This window comes from Gopherus evgoodei, chromosome 9, assembly GCF_007399415.2.
Source record: "Gopherus evgoodei ecotype Sinaloan lineage chromosome 9, rGopEvg1_v1.p, whole genome shotgun sequence".
In the NCBI taxonomy this organism is placed as follows: Eukaryota; Metazoa; Chordata; order Testudines; family Testudinidae; genus Gopherus; species Gopherus evgoodei.
In genome coordinates, this window is record NC_044330.1 from 95,437,827 (window position 1) to 95,453,811 (window position 15,985).

Genomic DNA, 15,985 nt, shown 5'->3' on the forward strand with positions numbered 1-15,985 from the left:
ATATAGTCTGCTATTAAAAGTCAATGTTCACTTTTTAAAAACTGTAACGCGAAGGGGGGTTTTCATAAACTATAAACACCTGTAACTATTCCTTATGTGGTCAGTAACTCTGATGATCTACACTAACAGTCTATTGACATAGCTGTAATGGCAGGAACTATTCATACAAAATACTTTGCCACTTTTAACAAACATTCTTCCCAACTACTCACAGCAAAGAACCATACATGCTGAACTTCATATCTCAGACGGTTCGTCTAGTCCATGAGGCCCCACCCCTTCCCCGCCCCCATTCCAACTCCTTCCCCAGAGTCCCTGCCCCAACTCTACCCCCTCCCTGCCCCTATTCCAACCCCATCCCCAAATCCCTGCCCTGGCCCCGCCTCCTCCCCTGAGCGAGACTTATGAATATACTTAACTTTACACTCCAGGGGTAGGGGGCGGAGCTGATGTAAATTGTCAGAGATCCATTGATGTGCATAGAACTATGATGATTCCCACCAGCTGAGCACCACCTGGGAGTAGTCCATTCATTTTGCTGGCATTCCGCACAGTGTGTAAATTTCAGTTCACGAGTAAATTTTTGCAGGATCATGCTTTGACTATGAAAATGACGGGGCTGGGGGGAAGGTGGGATGAACCAGCTGCTTCCTTATTTTATGACATTCTCATGCATGTGTGTGATCTAAGTCAACAAGCACAGAGCTTTGCTGGGTACTGAGAACTTTTTATCACACTGTGGAATGCTATACTTCTTTTATTTTAGTCAATGCCTGATAAACACATCAAAATAGGTTCAGCCTACATGTATTGCATTAGGAATTGTACAGGTTACTTATAAAAAGTTTTAAAAATCAGTGTGTCTTTAGAGTAGTCCAAGAATATACTGTGTTTTCCTAAGCAATTTTATAGGCTATGTCTACATTTAAAATGCTACAGCAGCATAGATAGGTCAGTGTAGATACTCACTACAGTGATGGGAGGGGTTCCATCATGACTGTAGTTAATCCACCTCCCTGAGGTAGCTAGGATGAAGAAAGAATTCTTTCATTGACCAGGCACTGCTGGGTGTTAGGTTGGCATAGCTACGTCTCTCAGGGGTGTGGATTTGATGCTGCAGTGAGTTTCCAGTGTAGACCAGCCCATAATATAACGTAGTAATGTAAATGCCTTAATGTTTCATCTAAAGGGGAAAACGCATGTTTTTAAACACAGCACACTCCTGTAGAATGTTTAAAAATTGCAGCTCGCTGCCGGCCAAAGTTGTTACGGTCCAGTCCTGCCAGGTGCTGAACATCCTTGATTCACATGGATTTTATTGGGAGTTGAGGGCACTCTGCACCTGGGCTGGATCAAGGTTACCTTGCAGGAAACCAATGCTCTGCCCACCCTCTGTTCTGAAGCCAAACACTCACACAGCTAGTTGTGGGATGTGTAGGTAAGACATCCCTAATATGAGAGTAAGATAATATTATTCACTAATGTAATCCAGTGCACTATACTATAAACCACAGTGCAGTTTAAAATGCAGTACAGTGGACTGCAGCTCTAACACGGTAGGGTTTGCACTTCAGTGTGCTACAGTACACTTTGTAGATCCATTAAAAACCTTCCCAGAGTCAAGAAATCTAATTGCAAAGAGCTAGATGAGGCACATATGATAGATAATATTTTACTTGAATAGGCTCCACCTCCGCTGGGATTTGCAGAAGAATATTACACTGCACTCTGCAATTATTTGCCTGACGTTAGTAACAGAGTCACATAGAGTCAAACAACCATCACTTTTTTGCAATTCTGTTTTTCTCCTGTGCATTCCCCGCACTGCAGTGATGGAGGGGTTTCTGCCTTTGCATTGTTTATCATCTAGAGAAGAATAGGCAATTCTCACATAAATTCCTTCCTCATTAAAAGCCAGTTAAGCAGATCCTCCAGTTCACATCAAATAACCTTCAATGGTAGCAACTGAAAGTGGTACTGTCAGGCCTGCAACCAGTGGAGTAATTTGCTCGCAAAGTTTGGGGAGGAATAAAAATTTTCTCCCAGTACCATGGGGCCCCACCCCCAGGGCCAACTTTTGGAGGAATTGGTGGAATAGACCTAATTGGGCCCCGAGCCTTAAAGGGCCCCACACCCAGTGAGAATCCCTTCCCTGGGTAGAGGCGCCTTTTTAATTTTTACTCATCTGGCGGCGCTCCGGGTCTTCAGCGGGACTTCGGCGGCGGGTCCTTCACTCGCTCCGGGTCTTCAGCAGCACTTCGGAGGCGGGTCCTTCAGTGTCACTGAAGACCTGGAGTGAGCGAAGGACCCACCGCTGAAGTAGCACCGAAGACTCGGAGCACCGCCCAGTGAGTACAAGCCCCACGTGGCTTTTTACATGTTTGTTTGTTTTTAAGTCATCCTTGCTGGGGCCCCATCGAAACTGTTCAAATTGGACCCCACACTTCCTAAAGCCAGCCCTGCCCACCCCCATCAGGCTCACAGCAGTATGGGTCCCTTCTCATCCAACACATACTTAGGACCTAATCCAAAACCCTCTGCGGCCCAAGGAAAGACTCCTACCAACTCCAGTGGGCTCTAGATCACACCCTTACTTTGGTCTCCGCCAGGTTCCATGGAAGTCTGTAAGCAGATCCCCTCCTGTGCACCCCTAGGCTTTGCTAGAAGCAGATTTGGCTGCTGCTTTTAGTCTCCAAGGCTTTCTTTCCTCCTTCCCCACAGACTTCTCCATTGTTCCCCACATTCTGTCCTCTTCCTCACCCCCAAAATCTGCTCACTTTCCCTTTCTCCCCAAATCCTCTCTGCCCTTCTTCCCCGTCTGCCCTACCCATCCTCCAGCCCTGGCATTCACCCCTCTCCCTATTCATCCTCCAGCCTATTCCCTATCATCCCTTCTCCTCCCTTCCCATCCATACCCCTCTCTCCTGCCCCCAAAGTCTCTCCCTCTCCAAAGCCCCCTCTTTCTTTTCTCCCAGATCACTTCCTTCCCTCACCCTGATCTCACCACAATTCCTTCACTCTCCTCCTTCTCTCGCAAGCTCTCCTTGTATCCCAAACCTCCTCCTTCTCCTGTTTTTTTCTGCCCAATCCCTCCATCTCTCCTGCCCCATACTGCTGCGCTGTTACCCACTTCTCACCACATCCTCATCTCCTTTTCATTTTTCCTTCCTCCAAATCTTCAGCTTCTTTCCTTCGCCAAATGCCTCCCTTCTCTTTTTCCTCCCTCCAAGTCTCCTGTGTCTCTCCTCTCCCAAAACAATCCCTCCCAAATTCCCAGCCTCTCCTTCTCCTCCTTTGCCCTACATGCCCTGGGGTCAGGCAAACCCATAAACCCATAGAAGAGTTAAAAGAGACCGAAACTGGAATCCCAAAAGATGAAACATGAAGTTCGTAACCACTGGCATGAAACCAAACCAGACAAGATTTCAAAATCATCCCAGGCCTGCATGATTTACCCAGCATGTTACATCTCACACTAACAAGCCTCATCACAGACTAGAATCACAGATCATGAAAGAGGTTTTTATAGGTGCTACAGAAACATTGTGGGGGGGAAGGAAGGAACTGAGTGGGGTTAGCAAATTTGTCAATTACAATGAGACTGCTTGCCACATTGCCACAAGGGAGGCAGGAGGGTGATGCAAATCAGATTTTTTAGGCTTGGGGGTTAGAAAGGCACATGTTAGGAGTTTAGCCAAGATCTCAGCAGTATGGCTAGGGGTGTTTCGGCAGGTTCCTTACATTCTGATTGCCTTTTCTTGAGATGTTTGTTTTTATTACTTCTCTAAACAATCCCTGATGTACCCACAATGTCCAATCCTAGGAATTCTGCTGCTCAAGATGCAGTCTTCCAGCTCCCTTGCCAGCCAAGAAAACAACCCTGTCCATGCTTGCACAAAGCTTGAGGTGGATTTACAGCACAGTTTGGCAAGGAAAGCCATTTTAGAGCTTCACAAGTGAGACTGGATGAACAAAGCTTTGCTTGTCCTCTGCATGTGAACTGGCAATGGGAGGTGAACCATTCGTCTTTAAGGCAAAGGCCCTGATCCTGCATGGCGCACTGTGTGGGGGCAGACCCCTGTGCCTCCACGGAGTCTCAGTGCAACAAATGATAATCCACTTAGCCTCAGGAGCATGCAGTTCTCAGTACAGTCAGGATCAGAGATTTAACATTAATGGTTTGAACCCAGCCCAGGTCAGTAATGACTGAAAGTCGTTACCCTGTAAAATATTTTAAGAAACTCAGTTCAGTTGTTACGGGGCAGATGCCTGGATCAGAAACCATTAGCCCAATTGGCCCTTTGTTGGCTGTCTCAGCAGAGAAGGCTGGGATGGAATTGGCATGCAGACTGACCAGCTCTCGCGCTCTAAAAGGTGGCCCTTTCAGGTCAAAGTGAATACACCTCCACTGGGTGCACAGATCCCATTCGTCCATAGCTAACAGCTCCATGCTTGTATGTGAAAACTGGTTAATGGTGTGCATCAGCACATTCAAATCCCCAATTCATACATGCAGAGGGGCAGGGGCAGAACTGGGGGAAAAAAGCAGTGGGTCTCTTCCAAGCCCTGCCCACAAACCAAGTCCCACCCACAAACCAAGCCCCACTCAACTGAGATGCCACTCATGGTAGATTGAACAGATCTTCATATAATAAGCATCCATCTCCTTTCTTGCAGCTCTGAGTGTCACTACCTGATCATCCTCTCTCTCCTTTCTTGTATGTTTTGATCAGCAGTAAAATAGATGTTACCATTAAAATTACCATCAAGCGTCAGAGTCAACACTCCATTGATTTGAATGGGGCTGGTCACACATCCAAGAGCTATTGTTTCAGGCTGGTAGCAAACTCAGGCAGATATCCCTGCTTGGTTTGCTTCTTGCCAATTTTCTTTGCTATCATGAAGGTGAGGTACTTGATTTGCTCAGAATCTGGGGCACAGAATAATAGCCACCAAAAAACAGCACAGGCTCATTCACCTGAGCTTTTAGCTCCATCCTAACAGCCTGCTGTTTGTGCAGCCAAGACTTTAAACAGGTCTCCCATTTCATGGGGCTTTGGAACCATTACAAAACAATCACTGTTTCGATATGGTTGACTAAAAAAGGATAAAACAAGAAATAATGCTTTGTAGGCTCAGTACAGCCTTCTCCTGTGCTAAAGCTATGGGAGGATGGCTTAATGCAGGGGTCTCAAATAGGAGGCTCATGGGCCAAGTTATTTACTGCAGCCTGCCATAGGCACTGACTCCACCAGCAGCCAAGCTCCCCTCCCCCACCCTGGAGCACGCTGCATCCCCGCTCCTCTGCCTACTTCCCAGCGCTCCCTGTGGCCAAACAGCTGTTTGGCAGCATTTAGGACTTTCTAGGAGGGAGGAGGTGGAGAAGAGGTGGGGGCGGGGATTTGGGGAAGGGGTTGGAATTGGGGCAGGGAGGGGGCGAAGTTGGGGCAGGGACTTTGGGGAAGGGGTTAGAATGGGGGCGAGGAACGGGTGGGAAGAGGCGGGGCAGGGACAGAGCCTCATGGACTAGAGAGCAGTCTGAGGTATGAAGTTCAGCATGTATGGGTCTTTGCTGTGAGTAGCTGGGAAGAATGTTTGTTAAAAGTGGCAACGTCTTTTGTCTGATTATCAGGATTTTCCCACACCAGATCCATGAGCCAGTCTCCCTTACACATGTACAACTCAATCAGACTTGGCCCCTTGCTACACCATTGAGTCATTGGCCTCCCACGTTTGTTCTGCAAAGTCTTGATTGCCCAATTATTAAATTTTCCCACAAACATCTTCACCCCTTCTCTCCTGCTGCTCCTTATGCAGGGGAGAAGCTCTCCCTAAATATCCTCAGAGCCACGTTGTCCTCCTTCAAGTCCTTAAACTCCTTTCTGCCTTGATGCCTGCTAAAAGCTGGACAATGGGTAGGCAGCTGGTTTGCTGAGCACTGTTTTTCCAGCTGACCAGTGTCCCATTGTCTCCTCATCTGTCTGGTGTATCTCTGCATTGTCTATGGTCTCCCACTTAGTTTGTAAGCACTTGGGGAAGGTACTGTCTCTTTGTTGTATGTTTGCACAGTGCCTAGCACACCGAGATCCTGGCCTTTAGATGCTACTATAATATCAATAATAATCTGCCATTGTAGACAGCTATTCAAACAAAGGTGCAATCCATGTTTTTTTTTTAAAGTAAATAAACTTTGTATTTTAGCAGATAATGAACTACATCCCCAACTGCCCCAGGGGCAAGTTCTCAGGGACATAGGGATATTATTCCTTGTGTCTCCAGGCCTGATCTATCCCATTGGACTCAAAGAGAGTGTTTGCTTTGACTTTCAATGGGATCTGCCTGCATATAGTTCATTTACAGGGTTAGGACCTAAGGGCCCAATCCTGTAAGCATGCATTAGTGAGAGGATTTACAGGATGGGTCTCTACAACCAGCAGAAAAACAATGAAGATAATCTTTGCAAGGTGAGCATATGAGACATTGATGTGAAATAAATTGATGGGGGGAAGACTGAGAAACCTAGCGAACGCTCAGCAGTTCAGATACCATTATTTTACTACACAGCTGTGAGAAAGGAAAACACAAATCCCATAAAACATGACTGGTTTTGTGTTTTACGTATGAATATGAAGCTCAACCCAGGTTTGCTAGCAGCTTTGCTGACGCTCCCAAACCTTTCAAGCCAGACTGGGACAATGTATGGTTGTACACTGACACCAGTGATTCCTTGTGTGGTTTTGAAAAGATTTGCTTTGAGATTTGGGATTTGTTTGAAAATGAAAGTCAGAGTGGAATTTGGTGGGTGTAATCACAAATGGATGGAACCTGGGTAGCCTTTGAACCAGCCCTTGCTGAAGGAAACAGCCAATTTTACATAGAACCAGTTCAATATGCTAAATCTGAATGTTTCCTCTTCTCTTTAAAGCTGTCCTAGTCCAGTTTAAATTCTAGAGGTTCAAGATGGGATCCAAATGAAAAACTCTGGATCCAAACACAGTGTTACCAACCCCAAGGATGCAAAAATCATGAGCCAGTGTCATCATTGTCTCCTCCCCCCAAGATTTTTAACAATAAATTTGAAGTTCTCTTTATTTGCCTTCTGGATTTTGAGCCTTTTGGGTCCCCACTCGCAAGTTTTTCTCTGCACCCTTGGGGGTTAGAAACTCAATTTATTTTTTAACTAACAGCTCAGAGTCTCACCTAATCACATGACTCCAGGAGCTCAGACATGTAGAAAAACACCAAGCCTTGGCAACAGGGCAAGTACCCTGAACTTTGGGGAAGAAAGTACTGGCAGTTCAATGTCACAATTTTTTTCCCATCTCTGCAATCTCAGACCTCTCCAGTACCCGTAAACCACACAGGTGTGAGCTGCAGCATCAGAACCCAGCCCTGGAGGCCACCTTCAGCGCTAGCTGGAGCCAGAACTGAACACCGCAGAGCTTTGGGGACCCAGCAGGACTGAACCGTGCAGTGATGACCTGCAAATGGAAGAACCCTTTGGAAACAACCTGTCCCAGCTAACGGGCTGGGCTCTGTGACTGACCGACACCTGGCTCCGTGCAGAGGCCACTGGGCACCGTTGGCACTGCATGAATTAGCGTGAACCAGCCATTGCTGTCATTGGCTTGTGAATGGTTCTGCGGCTGCCGCCTTCTCCCGCACCCGATCTGAAGCCCGCGGCTGCTTCTGGCCCATCGGGGGGGGGGAGACACCGGCTGCCCGCGGGGCTGGCACCCCCCGGGCCTCCTCCTGTGGTGGGGAGCGGGATCCCCGCCGAGCTGGGCAGGGGGAGCCTTGCGCAGGCGCCGGCGGCCGCCTCCAGAGCAGCTGCCCCGGGCATGGCCAGGCGGGCTGCGCTGGGGGACGCGGCCGCCGCTGGCCGCAGACGGCCGGGGAGGGGGCGCCGCGCTCCTGCCTTCTAGGCGCTCGCTCGCTCGCTCGCTCGCCCCCGGGGCCCGGCTGGGCAGCGCAGCAGGCGGCACCATGCGCCAGTCCCTGACTCAGCAGCGCTCCAGCGCCGTCCCCCTGCCTGACTCCGCGGGTAAGTGCTGCCGGGCCGGGGCGGCGGGATTGCAGGCAGCTGCCTGCCCCGGGCTGGGGAGCGCACGTCCAGCCCCGCTCCCCCTGCCCCAGGGCCGGCTGGCGGGGCTCCTCTTGCTCTGCCCCCTCCCCGGGCGCTGGCAGGTCTGGGGGCAGCCGGGTGAAAGGCGGATCGCTCAGCTCCCCGCAGCGGCCCCGCGTTTCCACCTGCCAGGGAGCCGGCTTGAATCGATGCCGAGAGAGAGGCGTGGGGCCTGCTGCTCCTGCTCCGCGGTGCAAATCGCTGGCCGTCAGCGGGGAGTTACCTCGCCTTGCGGTGCGATCCGGATCGGGGCCGGTCGGTGTGTGGCTGGCATTTCATTGACACTCCTGTGCACACGGCAGTGCAGCGGGGCCCAAGCCTCCTGCCCCTTGCACAGACACACAAGTGACAGCACCAGCAGGCAGCGAGTGGTTCAAATCCTCTTTTTCTCCAAGTGAAAAGGCTGGCCTGCCTTGCCTGGTGATGCCTCTAAACTTCTTGTTATTGGCCACATTTTGCAAAGCTTCTGCAAGCAATGGCTTCTGTTTACATTGGCTCTTACCTTCCATCCCTCCTGCCCATTGGTAGTGCCTCCCTAGGATCTTTTAAAAATCTGCTCATTTGTAAGAGCAAGTTTAATCATTTGATTCTCAAGGCTGGCTCTGAAATCCATTTTCAGCTAAACACGGTGTCTAAGCCAGGACAATACAACCACTATATAATTAAGTAGCTTCCCGTTTGCAATTGGAGCAGCATATTTCAGGAAATGTTGCAGAATTTATAGCCTCTCTCTAAGAACTTTCCCTCTTATCTCCCTAATTCAGTGGGGAGCAGGAAGATAATGTGTTTTCAGCCTTTTAATATATCATGAACACTACCTGCTCTTGCTTTATGCTTTAATAAAGCACTAATTCAGTGTCAGGTGCTGCCCTGTTGGGGAATGCTGTAGATTTGTTCTTGGGAGCCACTGAATGTATAAACCCTGTTTTGTGCAAGGTTGGTTTGAAAGGGTGTTTGTGCTGGAGTCACAGCTCAGGGTACAAGGTGGGCGACAGTGTCACGCAGCGGTAAAAGTAGCTTGCACTAGAGATATTGTGAGCCTGAGCCAGATAATAACTCTTACCTTTTTCCATCCCCTTTTCGTCCAATAAATTGGCCCACACTAGAAGTCCCACCTCCCCTCAGTATCACTTTTGGCCATGTGTATTCATGGAGCTGTTTGGCTATTTTGAAAGAGATTTTTTCAATGTATTTAATTTATCTTTACAAGAATCATGACAAATAAATATATATTTCATGCCTCTTCCTTGTTTTAGAGGAAGATATGCTTTAATGCGGTGATCACAAAGCCAAGTACGTTCAATTAAATAATTGCACAAAACCACTAATACAATTCTAAATAAAGGAAATGAACAGTAAAAAGGCTTAATGACCAAGGAATAAGTGCCATCATCTCCACTTCTGATAATCATTTTATTTTTTAGTCAGTGGTCTAAGGATATATACCTGATAATATAAATAAAGATAAACCACCCTAAACTTTTAAAAGTGACCTAAGAAACTGGTGTTAGCTGGTTTCTTCCAGTGGGGATATGTGTTATATACTAAAGAGTTGTGAATAACAGGATGCTCCTAAGGTTTAAAATGAATGATCTTTTTGAAGGACAGACACATTTTAAATATGTTAGCAAAACATACAACACAAACAGCACTGATCCCTAATTCCTCTTTTCTCCTTCCCAAAACAATGAAGCATGCATTCAAAAACCCACTTGAATGCTATTTTAGAGATAAACCACTTTAAGTGCACATTCAAACTAGCTTGCATATTAACCCTTGATTAAAGTTGGTTAATACAGCAACTCTGTATGAGACAAAATACAGGGCTAATTGAAGCTATTCTTTATAAAAAAGAGTTGCTGACTTTTTTTTTTTTTTTTTTAACTTTTCTTTCCACAAGCTCTGCCCATTTGGCTAAGTTAAACAAATCTGTAAGTCTTTGAGAATTTAAGGTATCCATCTGGAATGTAAATTTATAAAAATAATTAAATTGGGATTTAATAAATAAAATACAAACAATGGCACATTAGGGAAAGCTACATTTTAGTATTTGTCAGGCAGTAAATACAAAGAAAATGTTCTCCTTAAGAGTCAACAGATTTTAAATGCTTTACCGGGGCATATTTTGCATTGTTAACTTATTTGGCACATTTAGCAAAATACAAAACAGAAAAATACTTAGCCATTTCACACACAATTCATCCTGTAGCCAGTAAAGGCCAGGGCCTGGTGATAAGATCTGGCCTGGATATTAGGAGCCACTTTGACAATCTTTGAAGGAAGTGGCTTTAGGGGAAGCTTCTTGAAATCTTTTCTTTTTTTTTTTTTTTTATTGAAGCAGATTTGTACCTGTTCTTTATTAGTTAGCGTGAGCCTGGATAAGCAGTTGTACTAGAGATGCTCTGCCCAGTCTCCTGCTGTCATCTCATGAGGCATTATTTCCCTGAGTTTTTGCCAATCTTTCAAGGCATTTTTTCACAGGGTATCAGAAATAGAAAACCAATCAATAACGTTAACAAAGGAGGATTGAGCATCCACCCTGGAGCGGAACTCGTCCCCCTACCACAGTAACAAATTGTGTTAGTTTGGGTATGTAGAAACTTCTCCCTAGTGGGTTGCACTTTCAGACTGTGCTTTAAAAAAGTTCAAGGACTTTGCAGAAGTTGATGGCTCAGGATGGGGGAGAGGGGGGAAGCTGTGCCAGTGGGAGGAATGGTGAAACTGCAGGAAAAGTAACTGGCCAGTGGTATGCAGAGCTAAGGGCCAAATATTTGTAGCTGGCTGGCTGTTGCTCCTCATGATAACTGACCATGATGTCTGCAGCTAAAGTTAATTCAATCATCCTGGAACCGGAATATTACTGGTATTATTCCTTGATCCTACAACTCTTACTTACATAAGTAAATCTTATTTACATCTGCAGTTCCAATGAAATAAATTATCAGAGGGGTAGCCGTGTTAGTCTGGATCTGTAAAAAGCAACAAAGAGTCCTGTGACACCTTATAGACTAACAGACGTATTGGAGCATAAACTTTCGTGGGTGAATACCCACTTTGTGGGATGCATGCACCCACGGAATTTTATGTTCTAATACGTCCGTTAGTCTATAAGGTGCCACAGGATTCTTTGTCACTTTTTAATGAAATCAATGGGAGTCAGAAATACTTGCACAAGTAGAGGTTACAAGATTGTGATCCCAGTGGCTGTTCAACAAGAGGCTGAAGTGTGTGGTACAGCAATGTCATCTGACGCAATTGGACATTGATCAGGCTGTCCTAATGTCACTGTGTGTAGGGAGGGAGAGTTTCTATAATACACCTTAATGAGTTTCTGTAATACACAGTGAAATGCAATGTACTGGTCAGTGACCATTCAAGAGACCTACAGAAAACTGGTTGCTTAACGCCTTCTTAAGGGCTTGTCTACAAACACAAGGTGTGTTCCCCTTTCACTGTATTGGTAGAATTCAAGCAGTACAATCCTCTTGTGTGCATGCAGTTTTCCTAGAATAAAGGAGTTTTTTTAACTGATATTCCTGTATGGGAAGAGGAATAAGCTGTGCTATTAAAAGGCACCTTTATATTGATAAAACTGCATCCACAGTAAGGCTTGTACCAATATAACTATTTAGCTAACAAATCATACCCCTAACCTACATAGTTATATTGATACAAAATCTGTGTGTAAACCAGAAAGAAAGGCGAATTGGGATTACAGCTGGTGTGCCTGGGGAATATGGCCTCAGAACAGAAGGCTGTCTCATAAGACTGATTGCTGTATAGGTTTCACTGTATTTAAGGTGTGAGGGAATCTGGAGCAGCACTTCTCTCCTTTGTCTCTGTATAGGGAGCTTTGAGTGTGGGATTCTCCTCTGTTGGGCTGGTCCTTTCTTCTCCCTGCAGAGTTAACAGTTCCTCTGGGCTGGTTCTTTATAATACCAGATGGAGACTATTGGGGAAGGCCTTAGAATGTTTAGAAGTTGCTGTTTGGGTGATTCTGAGACCCACAGACTTTGCATGACTCGGATTTAGAATCACCCCGATAGCTCCCAAGAGCACTCGCAATCCAGAAAGCCAGGCAGTGGAGCCTTTGGAAATATATTATCCTGCTCAGCTATGTTTACATAATTGATAAAATTTAATCAGAAGGATTGATCAGCAAAGTGATTTAAACGTTGCAGAATATACATTGAATAAACAGGGTTACAATAGTATTTGAACATTACAACTGGTTTTCCCACTGGCTAATGGAATCATTACTTTATATTTACACTCTTTCAAGCAACCTATACATATTTAAACTTAATTTTTAAAAATGGAGTCCATAATCTAAGTATTTATATGCAGTTTATGTACTAATCCACAAATTAATTTTACAAACAGCATCTAAAAATACCTGCAGCTTAGTTATAGTCTAATATTTATGCCATGGGATGAGGAAAAATGGTTGTTACTAATGCCTATTAAAGATTGTGGATACTTGTATTTATTATCATGTGATGAGATCCTTTTAAAGTGGATGGTGGCTGTTTAATTTGACAAAAGCAAATAGACTAAATAAGAATTTATTTAATACATGTACTAGTAATAAAATAATATTCCTTAATAGTTTAATTGTCAGAGGCATTAAGGGCTAGATCTGGTGTAAATCAGCATAAATCCACTGAAGGCAAATGAACTATGCAGATTTACACCAGCTGAGGTCCGTCCCTGTATATCCAAAAAGTGATAGATATAACTTAATTCCAGACAGTGATTTATATATTCAGCTAAAGTGAGAAATGGCTGACCGAAATAAAAAAGAGCTGAATATTACATTGTCAGAGAGAAAATCAAGCTTTGGCAGCATGTGGTGGTGGGAGGGGGACTTTGGGAAATGGTTGCTGTCCCCAGATGGAATTGGCGAATTCTATTGTGTATGTGTGTTTTTAGGGTCATTCAATAGAAGAAAAAGAAATTCCCTCTACGTAACTGTGACTCTCCTCATTGTGTCAGTATTAATTCTTACCGTGGGCCTAGCTGCTACAACAAGAACCCAAAATGTGACTGTTGGAGGTTATTACCCTGGGGTTATTGTAAGTATAGAACTCATAGGTAGGTCTAGAAAACTTATTGCCTACAAAGTCGTTTGTAATGCTGAAAATGTTATAAAAGGATGACCCTCTCTGAAATACTAACATCTGCTCAGCTACTTTATTGCCATTTATTATGTATTATTATTTTGCATATGCCACCTCATGTCCATGTGAAAATCCCATCCAGTCAAATTGTGGTCTTCTCCAATTAGACTTGGGCAATAATGATACGTTGATCTACACAGCTTCAGATTCTCCAGATAAATGTGATTTTTGGCTGACATATGGTTTGTTATAAAACATTTTTAGTTTGCATTAGTCTGATTCATCCAGTGTGGGTAAGAGAGAGATGCCAAAATAAGTTGGGAAATCAAGGCCTGAAACATTACACACACGAGCTCAGTGGGACTAATCATGCATAAAGTTACATTCAAAGTTGTTTATAGGGTCACAGCCCCAGACTGGAGAAAACTTGGAACAGCTGAAGAAGGGAAAGAAATTAGTGCTAGATTTCCTTATTTTTACAAGCTGACAAGGGACTGATCCATGTCAAAACAGTTAGTGTGCCAATTTCTATTTTAAAATGAAAATGGGAAAATAAGATCCCATCACAGAGGGATGTTCAACCTCTTGAAAGTCATTCATAGAGTGTAAAAATTTATTTAGTGATGGGAATATGATTTTGGTGCGTAAACACTTTGAAGTTCACTGGTTGGAAGCCAGACCTGATTGCTAGTGATTGAAAGTTGTTACCTTTTTACAGCTGTCTGGCCTATATGAGGAGTGTTTTTAATCTCAATAGAGTTTGTACCCCCAATGAAAAAGTGTCTCCATCAGCAAAAAAAACCCCTTCACTGTTCCCAGGGGCACTCAGAGTCTTGAGGGCACTGATTTAATTAACATACTCAGCATAGCAGGCAGGGCTACCTGATGATTCAGATTGCATCCCTACCTGTTAGTCTGTTAATCGGCTGGATGGAAAGGTGCGATGACCTCAGGTACCTTTCTGCACATGAGAACATTGTAATTTGTTGCTGGGTTATCCAGTACATATTTAAAATAGCCAGTGTTTCACAACAATCTGGAGTTTCTCTTTCCTCCTTCAGAGAGACTGCTGGAAGGAATGCACATGCTATGAGACTTTGCAAAGAAGCTAGCTTCTATAGCTCCAGAGGAATGGCTTCGTTCTGATTGTAGCACCCTGGGAAAGTCTTGTTCATACATTTGAATTACAATAGAACATGCAGAAGTGCAGATCATTCAATGCCCCTGTTATGGCAGAAGAGGAAAACCCTAAACTATTGAGTTAACAATTAGTGTTTTTCTGAAAACAGGCGAGTTTTTGGCTCTATCTGGATATTTTTTCCATAAGGGACTCATTCGGTCACATTCTGCTCTTAGTCCCATTGATTTCCTTGGGAGATCTGTGCAAAAATCAAAGGTAGAATTGTTTTTGTTGGAAGTCATTGTTAAATAGAGACTTATTAATAATACTTGGCACTTTTAATCCAATAATCTCAAAGTGCTCTATAGACTATGAGTAAGTAAAACCCATTTTATAGATCAGCAACTGAAGCATAAAGAGGTTAAGTGATTTGTCTTAGGTAATGCAGCAGAACTGTAGCAGTTCTGAGATGGAACCCAGGCATCCTGAATGCAATGTCTTGCTTAAAAGAAAACTGCTCTTTATATGCCATCTCCCACCTACTTAGTTAATTTGTATGGAGTCCCACATTTTGTTTGAAGTTAGTAATAATAGATTTTACACTATTCTACAGTGTTGACAGTATTTCTAGCAACTGATTTGCTTAGTACTCATTTCTTTCTTTCCTTTATTTTGTCTGTTCTGTGCAAACAGTTTACCAAGCTGGCTGATGAAGAACTGTGTAAATTGATATTTTGAGTCAAGTGATTACTTTCTTGGGCTTTTGTTCTTCTAGTGGGAATTTTAATAAAAATGTACCCTGTGTTGCTTTTTACTGTTAACGTGGGAAACAGAAGGAACTGGGGTCAGATTCTCAGCCTGTGTAAATTGGCATAGCTCCATTGACTTCCCTGCCCATTTACACAAGCTGAGGATCCAGCCTTGGAGATATAGATAACACAACACACAGTCATACTGTAGTGTGGGATACCTAACCTTTGTGACTCTGAGGGCTGTGTGGGTTATTTGCTGGGAATGCCTAATTTGTGCATTCACAGGAGGCAGTATGGCCTGTTGGATAGAGCACTGGACTTGGACTCAGCAAACTGGGTTCTGTTCCCAGTTCTGCCACTGGCCTGCTTGGTGACCTTGGACAAGACATGCTTGCTCTCTGTGCCTCAGTTTCCCCACATGTAGCATGAGGATAATGCCACTCCTTTGTACAGCATTTGGAGATCTACTGGTAAAAGCGTTATTATTGACATAACTTCAGATATGAAAAATAAAGCACAGCCACCCATTATAATTGCTTTTATGTTTATAGAACCTGGTTCTACACAGCATTTGTGCATGTGCTTAAGCCTCATTGACTTCAGTGAGACTTCAATATGTGCCTGAAATTAAGAACATAAGAATGGCCATAATGGGTCACACTAATGGTCCACCTAGCCCAGTATCCTGTCTTCCGACAGTGACCAGTGCCAGGTGCTTCAGAGAGAATGAACAGAACAGGTAATCGTCAAGTGATCCATCCCCTGTTCTCCAGTCCCAGCTTCTGGCAAACAGAGGCTAGGGACACTTCAGAGCATGGTTTTGCACGCCTGCCCATCCTGGCTAATAGCCAGGGATGGACCTGTCCTC

At 44.6% G+C, this 15,985-nt stretch overlaps 1 protein-coding gene across 4 annotated transcripts in view; it reads left to right on the plus strand.

Moving 5' to 3' along the window:
* The first annotated feature begins 7,950 nt into the window (after window positions 1-7,950).
* TMEM255A (transmembrane protein 255A) overlaps window positions 7,951-15,985 on the plus strand; it is a 56,715-nt gene continuing 48,680 nt past the window's right edge. For all 4 annotated transcript variants that reach the window (XR_004001959.1, XM_030575035.1, XM_030575037.1 and 1 more), the window contains exons 1-2: window positions 7,951-8,044; window positions 13,058-13,200. Coding sequence is in view for 3 of the 4 variants with exons in the window: in XM_030575035.1 (XP_030430895.1) it covers window positions 7,987-8,044; window positions 13,058-13,200 (201 nt within the window). In the remaining variant the exon portion in view is untranslated. The remainder of the gene's footprint in view (window positions 8,045-13,057; window positions 13,201-15,985) is intronic.